The 11,561-nt window shown below is 28.8% G+C and overlaps 2 protein-coding genes across 2 annotated transcripts in view; one reads left to right on the forward strand and one right to left on the reverse strand.

The window, feature by feature from the left end:
* LOC122630744 (cAMP-specific 3',5'-cyclic phosphodiesterase, isoforms N/G) overlaps nt 1-7,428 on the reverse strand; it is a 315,403-nt gene extending 307,975 nt beyond the window's left edge. The window contains exon 1 of the mRNA XM_043815576.1: nt 7,041-7,428. Coding sequence (XP_043671511.1) covers nt 7,041-7,115 — 75 coding nt within the window. The 5' untranslated portion in view covers nt 7,116-7,428. The remainder of the gene's footprint in view (nt 1-7,040) is intronic.
* A 1,844-nt stretch (nt 7,429-9,272) lies between these two features.
* LOC122630785 (protein penguin) lies at nt 9,273-11,523 on the forward strand. The gene is made up of 2 exons (XM_043815673.1): nt 9,273-9,362; nt 9,541-11,523. Exon 2 carries the CDS (start codon nt 9,569-9,571, stop codon nt 11,462-11,464), a length of 1,896 nt encoding a protein of 631 aa, XP_043671608.1. The 5' UTR covers nt 9,273-9,362; nt 9,541-9,568; the 3' UTR covers nt 11,465-11,523.
* The last annotated feature ends 38 nt before the right edge of the window (nt 11,524-11,561 follow it).

An 11,561-nucleotide genomic window follows, 5' to 3' on the forward strand; every position in this document is an offset into this window, starting at 1 on the left:
AAAGAAATTGACATCTTCGAAACGTATAAAATAGTAGTCGTTTCCTTGTTTGACACGATTTTTGATTTATCATATGCAATATTATACGAAAGTATGTGAAACACATGATAAAACTGCAACCGGAATTCATAAAATCCGACGGAGGAAATACCATGACATATATACGTATGCATATACAACTAGTCACAGAATTATTAAATATATTTTTTTCAAACTGAATAACTTTTTCTACACAAAGCTAAATATCCTAAAATGTTTTTTCAGTAGATATAAGAAATTAATGTTTCATATGAAATTTTATATGAACAAAATTAATGTAAATGAAAAGTATTATTTATTTTGTACCAGCGATAAAAAATACAAAATGAGCCTTTCTACCAATATTTTTTATACCAAAAATTTTATACAGAAAAAAAAAATACATCGATTTAATATACCTATAAATCTGGTTGATTTATATGTATCCTGTAAATACCTTTTAAATCGATCAAATGCTAGCGTGAGTAGCTGCAGCATCCCGATCTCTTAGTATTTTCCTGAATATATAAAGTATATAACTTAGTTGAAAGAAAAATATATATATATATATTATGCAATATTGAAAAGTATTTTTCGATTATTTTTATGAGTGACTGTATCTCCACATTAAAATGTTTGTTTCATAAGCGTAGTTTTAAAATCGTTTGTGATTGAAAGGCCAAAAAAAAATTAGTTTCAATGAATATGAAAATAATCTTTGATTTTTACGCGTGAATTTTATTCGGTAGAATAAACATTTTTTTTTATAATTATTGTTCCCGAGAATATCAATCCCGAGAATAATATATATACATGTTTTTAAAAATTTAACAGATCAACCTACATCTTCATGCTAAATATCATTAGAGATATAATTTTTCCGTCGTAATATTTTACAATATCTTTTTTCATCTGTAATAACATAATTACATTCCTTCGAAATAAAATATTTTTTATTCAGAAAGATTATCAACACGAACGAAATTTAAATACATTCAACAAAAATATATCTATTGAAATGTTCAACAATGGAAAACTAACCAAGTATTTAGAAATTTGCCAAATATTTGAATTCATATAAGATTTCTCTGAACAATGAAGGGAAAGCAAAACGATGAATCAAAAGCTCTTACGCTTTTTACTACGTGATATTAAGAATTTGTTCCAAAATTAAAAAGGAATAAAATGTATAATCGCAAAGATCGACATTTTGCTATATAGAAAATTCTCTCTTTCTCTTTATCTTCATAAAACAAAACTAATCATAAACTTTCAACACGCAAATAATGTAGCTATACATATTCAATATCTATACGTACACTCGTCGTAGTTCGAAAATAAAGGTGACGTACTTTCATTTTGTTATAAGAATGAATTTATAATTTGAATGGTTGTAATTTCAAATACTCATTTAAGGTCAATCGATTTTGTCGAAAATAATGTTAAGTATTAATCGTCGAATGTCAATCGGTAAACCAACAACTAATTAACTAGCTGATTCTATGTCCTTTAAGTTTTAAGTTCAAAACGACCGCAACTAGAAATGCAACGAACTATTACGAAATCGATCAAATGTTTAGATACAAATCGACTTTGAAAGCCACAAATCGATAGGGAAATCGTAAACGTTACGTTTTTAAAAGCTATGAAAATGATAAGAATATTTTGATTAGCGCGATGCGAAATACGCACGTAATAATTAATAAAAAAGAAATAAATAAATAATCGAACTGTGATACACACACACACACACACACCAAAATGAAATCGCAATTTTTAACATTAAAATTGAAAAGATTAATGTTTTTATCGATAAATCGAGATGCTAATGTAAAATTCACTTGGGACAAGAGAGAGGTACAAGTAAACATGACAATGCAAAAACAAAATCAAGTTTGCGAATAAAATACGCGTGTTCCCATACGAATTTCATTAAATATATTCATGTAAATATATAAATAATTACAAATATTATTAATATATTATAAATAATTTTTACTAATGTAATCCCATAAAAGCTGGTTATAAACGTAATATTAAGCAAGTTATAAAGTTCATCCATAAACACCTTACGAAGTAATATAGCTAATCAATTAATATTCCTCGTTTTCAACACGATTAATTAGTCAAATATGTATAAAAGTATGTCTTGTAAATATTAGTAAACAGTAAATGGACTGTAAATATCGTATTATGATATAACGAAATGAATACGCGAAATTAATTAATTTGTCACAAAGGAGAATCAATAATTACTTCCCACGTTGATTTGACGATTCCAGAAATTCTAAGTTTCGAACGTGATATATGCCGGTACACGAATTTCGTGAAATCTCCGTGAGAAAATTCGTGACATACTCGACAAAACGAGTGACCATTTACGAACTAACGAGAACGAACTGAATACGCTAAACAAAGCTACAAAAAAAAAAAAGCTAGCTACGGAAAATACTAGCCTTTACTCTATTATCAGTAGAGAAACTACGTAGAGAAACAAAATTTCGAGGATACTCTCATGGATGTATATAATTTCAAAAGAGAAAAAAAAATATATATATACATATATAGAAGAATGATCATTAAACGCTTTCTATGAACAATTAATCAATAATTCTTAAAATGATTATTTCATAAAAGCATCGAATTCTTTTCATTCATTATCTGAATAAAAGAGAACATTTAAAATCGCAGAAACATATAACATAATTAACAATAGATGCATGGTATATATTATAAAGGTTAGTATTATTAGTAGATAATAAACGATTAAAGAGATATATTTTCGTAATCCATTTGTAATATTGGTTGTTACGAATTTACATATAAATATATATTTATATGTATAACGGATTTTAAACAAATCAGTTAATAATACAAAGATTTTCGAAACAGTATTCAATCATATCGCTATTGTGATTAAACTCTATTAAAATTGATTGGTTTTGTATTAATGATATTAAATTAATCGTCTAAAAAATAACATTTAGAAATAATAATATATGAAAAAATATGTTCAACGAAACAGTATTTTCAACATCAGATTACATCGTTATTTCTATGTAATTACGTGTAAAATACGGCTTTCTCTAAAGGAGTAATTGATTACAGTATATAATTAGGGAAAAACAGGAACCTTTTTTTTTTCAGAAACAACCGAATCTTATAAAAGCACTTGAATGGACCGTAGTTGTTATCAGAGTGAATAGTTAATTAAAAATAAATCATTAAAGAAAATAACGGTAGATACAATTTATTATGAGATAATTATATAAAAAGAAATATCTCTGTGTGCACATATGATATATACGTACACATACACAAACGCATATACATGAATAATTGTGGAAAAAAAAAAAAAAAAAAAGTAGTTAGAACGTTTTATGATGGGACGTTATAAAGGAAAGTAGTACAAGTCGAGATTTTAACAAATTAAAAATAACGATCACGTTTTTTATATTAATATGTAAATTATGTATATGACCATGTAATTTAACGATGAAAATTTCTACACCAGATGGGTGTATTATAAAATTTATGATTCTAGAGACGCAGGATTTACCGGAAGTCACCTTGTTCGACATCTTCTGAATACTAACTTTCTACTCATAAGCCAATTATTCGTATTTAAGTACCTATATCTTTTTAATCTTGTTAAAGTCAAGTCTTACAATATCTTTAATTTGTCATAATGGATATCATACGATATCGTGAAAATGCAAATGAGAAAGTATAAGAAACGTTTATGAATCGCAAGGAACCTTGATCGAAAACATTTAAGGATTGCTATGAAAGATGTTAAACGTAAAAGAGATGGAACATTGCGATGGTAAAAGCTTTTACTAATTAAACGAGCGCGTTGGTAGGTAAGAGAAACGAGATGAATCGTTCATTGAAAGAAAGAATATCGTGAAATTGACTAATTACGATATAATCACGGAGATATGTCAATTAATGAATTTCTTCAATTTTACGTAAGATCTTCTTACTGTTTCGAAAGTTCATTTTTCTTCATCCAAGTCTATTATTAACAAACCATTTTAGGATCATCTTACAATCGGCTTCTACAACGTGCTTCTCTAATATCTTCGATCTCCCGTTTCCTCTTCTTCGTAAAAAGAATTATTGAACGAATGATAAATGAAAACGATACAGGAAAAAATTATTTTTTTCATCTCTCTATATGATTTCACTCGAATACTAATATTAATACTAAAATTCAAGGTTTTTTTTTTCTCTTCTTCCTTTTTTTTTTTCTTTTTTCTTTTTAAAGATAGATTCCTCCGATCAGAGACCGGAATACCCACCAACAGTTGAAAAGCTCCAAACAGGAATTCTATTTCCCTTTAGGAAGCATTGTACCAGAGATGAGATATATCTATATACCCAAGGGAAAGGAGCACCTGGAATCGAGATTTTTTTTACTTGACAAAGGGAAGACGATATCTCTGCTTTTGATTTTACGACCAAAGTTTCCCTTCGATTTTCAATATTGGATAAACCTATGCTTGGTACGGGTAATCATTTTAGATTATTTTGGCATGTGAACGCGTCGAAAAAAAAAAAAAAAAAAAGAAAGAAAGAAAAAAAGAAAGAAAAAAATTGTGTTCCTATAATAAAATTAATAAAGATAATAATATCTACTTAACGAAAATTTCTATTTGCAATATGATTATTATTAGAAAATTCATTCATACTTTTTGCTTTTACGTTATCAAGGATTTTCATAAAATCGATTGATCAGTCAGAAGTATGGGTTTGCAATAAAAGTACAACGACGAAGAAGGTATACAAGAGGAATGACAAGAAGTGGGAAAGATGAATTAGGGTCCAGGGTAGACATTCACGAACATTCACGAACGAGGGATGAGGACATCGTCGAGACATCGTAGAGAGCGATGAGGATCCTAATTAGATTATTAACTAATAGAGAATGTTAGGATGCGAATAAGCGAACGACGGAGAACCTGACAATAAAGCAACTCACATACAAAAGCACGATCGTGTTTAAACTCTATTAAATACATGCTACATCAAATGTTATATATATACGGAGAAAGTTCTCGACGAAAGTACATGCCGATCTCTGTTAATCATATCAATGATGTTCTAAAAGGAATCAAAGCTCGTTCGTATTTCAAATTTTCTATTAAAACTGAATACAAACCGTATAAGGGTCTCCGTTACTGACTTGATTCGCTCGAGAATAAGCAAATGGTTAAGATAAATACTGCGAACGTTGTATGAATAAACGATTATGCATATTAAATATAAATATTATCAAGGTACAATTTGTTTAAGTTATTGATGGTAAGACTATGATTCTTGTTCAATATTTATACAATAATAATTAATAATAATTAATAACCTGTTAAACATGTTATACGAAATTAATAATTACTTGTTAAACGAAATAATAATTAACCTGTTAAACGAAAGTACGAGTTAATCCGTCACAAAGATTTAACTTATTTCGTTTTCAAAAAATAAATATGTATATAAATATGTATTTATTTTTTACCTATAAGAAATCATCGTATACCTTTCTAAATCTTTATTTCATGATTCATTAAACTATTCAAAATTTCCTTTCTCCGTTCACGTTATTTTATTTTCAATCGAAATAAATTTCATTATTACATTGTACGTTAATCGATCGAAAATTTCTCTAGTTAACGAGTTAATACAGAAATACAGTTTGTAAAATTCTAGCTACGGTTGAGTAACTACATTGAATCCAAGTAGAAATTATATTATTATATCGAGTTTCTTACGAAGAATCTCCAACAATGTATTTCAAATGACATCCGTATGAAAGGCGTATTATCGTAATATATATATATATATATATATATATATATATATATATATATATATATAATACTATTTTAAAAGATATAACTTGAGCTTGACCTGCACGTGAACTATTTAATGCTCAGACGCTCGTAAGTAATTTGATTTTCCCTGACATGCTTTCTCCCGTGTATCTTGTCATTGTTTCTGAAGTCCCTTGGTCTAATTTACTTTCGCCAAAAAAAAGAAGAAAAAAAAAAAACAAAGAAAATGAAAAATAAAATAAAATAAAAAAAATAAAGAAATTTTCAATGGAAGAATACATATCTATCGTTAACTTACATAAACTATTTTTACAAAACAGTTACTATTATTAATATAAAAGCCTTAATCTGTCTGTTCGTAATTTTTCAAAAACTCCGACTATTTTTATACAATCTGGTCGACATTTTGTATAATCGTTCTTTATGATTCGACGAAAAGTTTAATACTTTTATAAATTGCGGAAATATTAGCTATAAAACAGGCTACAAAGCTTCAAACGAATAAAAAAGAGAGAGAGAGAAAGAGAAAGAGAGAAAAGGTCGGTGTACAACCAACGCAAAGTACGGAGCAACAGAGAGAATAGGAAAATGTGAGGTTGGTTGCACTAGAAATGCATTGATTGAGTGATTTGTGATTTGTGATCTGTGATCTGTGTTCCGGAACGCATGTTTTTGTATTTCTGGTATTTTCTATGTTCTATGCATACGAATAACGTGATGGTATTTTACGTATCCGGCAACCTTTATTCGGAATCCGACCACGGAAAAAAAATTTTATTTCATAAATTCCAACGATCTTCCAATGCAAAGATGGTATCTTAAGCACATTTTTGTACTTTTTCAAACGCAATAAGAGCGACGACGATAAGAGCTCGGTCAGCGGAAAATTTTTTACTTTACATTTCGAATCATAAAACGTCACATATAATCCGAACTAATGCGGTGTGCTTGATATATTATTTCGAAAAAAGAAAAAAAAAAAAAGAAAAAAAAGAAGAAAAAAAGTATAAAAATGTTTTTTCAAATCTTAACTGTCCGTTATGCTTGACAGGTGAATACACTAATATAATATATTCGCTCGAAATACGCATTCACACATATTACGAATAAATTCGATATAAACGAACAATCAAATTTGGCGGGGTTTTTACAAAATGAAAGAAAAATGGAATATCGAATTGTACTCACATGTTGCATCGGATATGCGGTGCTACCGACGAGAAAATCCCATGCCCACGCGAAAATACGCGCGCAAATGTGCATTGACGTCACTGCCACCGTGAATAATTTCTTTGTTCTTCTTTCTTATCGTTGAATATTTGGTACTTCTGGAAAATAGATAATGGCGCCGATCTGGTGTTCGATTTCCCGCGCGAATCGAAGCTTTTGTTGCGAGGCTGCCTTATCCCCTCCTCTTCTTTATTCTTTTCTTCTCTTATTTTCTCATCACTTTCATATTTCGTCACACGACAAACGGTTTTACTTATACACTATTTCACTTTCCAGCAATTAGACTTTTTTTAATCATTTCAGCTTGCTTTTTCCCGGAATAAACTCCATCGAATCGACGACACTTCCGCGAATTCTGAAGATTCTTAACAAATCGTTGTGACATCTATCGATTATCCTTTTCTCTCTGTCTCTCTCTTTGTCTTTCTTTCTTAAACGTATTTACCAATAAAATTGAAGCATCGATTTCAAATCCGAGGTACATCGAAACCGAAATTTTTTTACTGCGTACCACTTTGTGTCGTCGAAGATATGATTTGATTCTTTGATGGACTTGAGAAAACAAATCTGACAAAAAAATTTTGTGGATGCGCCCATTCCGTCATATCCGGTTATGACTTTTTAACGGAAAAATGAATCGGTTGATCGATCTTTGATTTGATTGGCTGGCACAGATAGACGACAGACATTAACGGACAAATTGAAATCGCGAACGCGAAATGAACAATCGATCTTACGGCGATGATTTTTATGATTAGAAAAAAGATTTTGTTTCTTGATTGATCGAATGATCAATTAATGGAATGAAAAACGACGCAGTGTAACTTTATCAAAGTTTCATCTTCATTTTTGTCTTCTTTTTCTTCTTTTTTTTCTCTCTCTCTCTCTCTCTCTCTCTCTCTCTCCCGCTCTCTCTCTTTCTATCTATCTATCTCCCTTTCTTTCTTTTTCTCTCTATTTATCTGTCCTTCTCACACACGTATCTATTTTCCGGGTTAATTTGGGACTTCGTCGAACAAGGTTAATCGAACAAACGAATTACTTCGGATCACACGTTAGAAGTACAGCAGAAAGTCAAGTTTCAAAGAATCGATTCCGATTAGAAAGAACTTTCTTTGTTCTTTTTACGATCAAAAGTAAGACGGGCAGTGAGCCAACTTGTTGATCCATACTTACTACCACTACCAACTAAATTGCTCACGAACAAAAGATTCTTCTTTTCTTCTGAAATCGGTAATAGATTTTCGTAAATAATTGATTTAAGATCAATCAAGATGACTTCTTTCTTTTGTTTGCCATGACTGCGTTGTCTGACTTTGACGACGAAAACGGAAGACGCACTTTCTCTTTTCTTTAAAAATGAAATTAACGCACGTTTAATATACACAGTTTAGGAAGAGTTTACACTGTAATAATTCAGAATATGTGAATTAAACCGAATAATCGCGAAACGCACGAAATGCATAATAGTCCTATCGAGAGGTTTATGCAATACTGAAGGGTAGAAAACCGCGTGCTACTGGCTGCTCCTTGAAAAGCGTGAGAAGAGTGGTGGTGGGGGAAATTGCGTGTTCCGTATGCGCGACAATACTATGTACGCACGGACAGTTATTTACCGTTTTTTATATATATATAATTGACCTTTAACATTGACTTATTTTCACGTTTAAATAATAAATTACTCAGAATAATAAATATTTATTTAAGTTATAAATTGCGTATGATATAATATTTCTTATAAATTGCGTATGATATAATGTTTCTTTATGTACTATCTTAAATAGATAATATTTTATATAGATTTTACATACAATTAAATGAACTTCTTTTAAATTGATAAAATAGAATTCTTATCGTCTTCATCGTCTTTATAATTACAAATGTGTTCTCATGAACTATAATGAATAGGTTAATTGAAACAATTCCTTGTACATAATTATTGCAAATTTAAAACAAATCATTTCCATTTCCAATTATCGTGAAATAGTTAAAATTAAATATATGTTGGTATTGTATATTATGTCTATACATGATTCAGGCTTTTGTAATTTACATTTCTAAACGTTATAATGTTAATAATTTATACAAATTTCGGCGGTAAAAAAATAAACGTTGCCGAATGGCGGCGACATTAGCGCCCCTATCGGCAGCGAAAGCACTTACTCTTCCTTCCTTTGATTACTTATTATAGTTCATTCGTCACGCGGACTTGTTGCACGTGTTTTACTCTACTATTGAAAGGATAGTTTACTTTTAAAATATTAAGTGTTGTTAATTTTGGTAAGTATTCGTGTTTTATTTATTATATTTAGTGAAATAAAAATACTTATAGTTTTAAGGAATCTCTATAGGTAATAAAAGTAGAAAATATTATTTAAGGTTAGAATTAGAAATTGTATCACTCATACACAGTATATCTTTTGTAATTTTTTAATTAACTTGTATAATTCTTGTTTAGTTATTTCTTCTAAGGATCATATTAAAATATGAAACGAAAAGAAGAAGAAATTTCTACAGCAAGAAAACCAAAAAGGATAAAGAACACTTTAAACAATGATGATACAGTCACAGAAAAAGTAAGCTTAAATGTTGTCAAAAAAGAAAAACAGGATAAAGAAAATAATCTAAAGAAAGAAAAGAAAGTAAAATTTGAAAAACCATTGTTAAAGAATTCATTGAAAATACATCAAAAAGATTTAAAAAAAAAAAGTAATTTAAAGAATTTAAAAAATAAAAAAAATATTACAAAAGATAATATTTTAGCGACACAAAAGGAAGATTGGCAGAACTTTAAAAAGAAAAAGAAAGATTTAAGAGAAAAAAGAAAAGAAAGAAGATTAACAGATGTGTATGAGATATCTATTCGAGCAAAAAAGATAAGTGAAAAATTACGTAGAACTGACTGTACTTTGGAAGAAAAAAAGAAATTGATTCAAGAGCTTCACGAATTATTAAAATCCCATTATAACAAAATAATATTTACTCATGATATATCGCGTATAGTTCAATGGATACTTAAATATTCTGAACCTGATATGAGAAACGCTGTATTTGATGAATTAAAGCCATCTATCATAGCTATGACTCAATCAAAATATGCAAAGAATTGTGTAAAAGTTTTATTAAAATATGGATCTGCAATATTAAGAAAAAATATTATTTCAGAATGGTATGGAAATATAGTTAATTTGATGAGTAATATTGTCTCTGCTCCTCTTATTGAACTTGCATATTCTACTTGGGCTACAAATGAAGATAAAATAAATTTTAAACAAGAATTCTATGGTGATATATACAAAAAAGCTAAAGATAAAAAAGTAAAGATTCTCTCTGATGCTTTTGAAAATGCAGAAGGTATGAAATCTGCAATATTATCTGCTGTAAAAACGAATGTAATTAGAATTTTAAATAAGAAATTTATTAATTCTGTATTACTTCAAACTGTCATTTGGGAATATTTAACAAATTGTTCAAATGTAGATAGAAGTGAAATGATAGTTATGTTAAGAAATTTAGTAGTTGAATTATCTAGTACAAAAGTTGGTACTAAAGTTGCTATGCTTTGTATATGGCATGGAACTAATAAAGACAGAAAAATTATTATGAAAGCTCTCAAAGAAAATATTAAAAGTATTGCCATGTCTGAACATGGGTATATGGTATTACTAGCACTCATTGATTCTGTTGATGATACTGTTTTAATGAAAAAAATAATTCTCTCTGAAATCCAAAAAGATTTAACAGAAATAGTATTAAATGAATATGGAAAACATGTTATATTATATCTTGTAGCAAGGAGAGATCCTCATTATTTTCCACCTAGTATAGTAGAATGTTTAAGTCAAGGAGATAGTAATGAAACAAGCAAAAAACCAGCTGATATTAGAGAAAAAGAACTTCGTGAAGCTGTAACAGACTTATATTTAGAATCAATTGCTTCAGAAACAACAGAGTGGTTGTCAAAAGGATCTGTTTTAATGGTTACTCTTGCAATATTGAAAGTAGGTTCTGGTGAAAAATTAAAGTGTGTATTTAAAGCTATTGCTTCTTTTCTTACTAATACAGAATCTGAACACGATCTTATTGAACATCCAGGTTTACATATGATGTTAAAAAAACTTATTCAAAATGATAAAAATTTAGAAACAAAGGGAGAGACTACTTTTGGTGCTATATTAATTGACTATCTAACAAAGAATATTCTGAAGCAATGGATACAATTTAATAGAGGTTGTTTTTTGCTTATTTTATTAATAGAAAATGAGAATGAAACAGTAATTAGTAAGTTAATATTAAAACTGCAAGCACTATTGCAAAACATTAAGAAAGAACAAACTCCAGGAGCATCAATTTTACTTAAAAAGTTAAAAGAGAAACAATGAACTTGAAATAATTGTTATATATATTAAAATAAATAAAGATTCTAAAAAAATTATTTTTATACTGATAATGTAATTTTTGTTGGCTAATGTTTTTACA

This window comes from Vespula pensylvanica, chromosome 7, assembly GCF_014466175.1.
Source record: "Vespula pensylvanica isolate Volc-1 chromosome 7, ASM1446617v1, whole genome shotgun sequence".
NCBI lineage: Eukaryota > Metazoa > Arthropoda > Insecta > Hymenoptera > Vespidae > Vespula > Vespula pensylvanica.

Bases quoted from the DNA above. Each gene is read 5' to 3' on its own strand.
- LOC122630785 (XM_043815673.1), top strand. From the start codon at position 9,569: ATGAAACGAAAAGAAGAAGAAATTTCTACAGCAAGAAAACCAAAAAGG.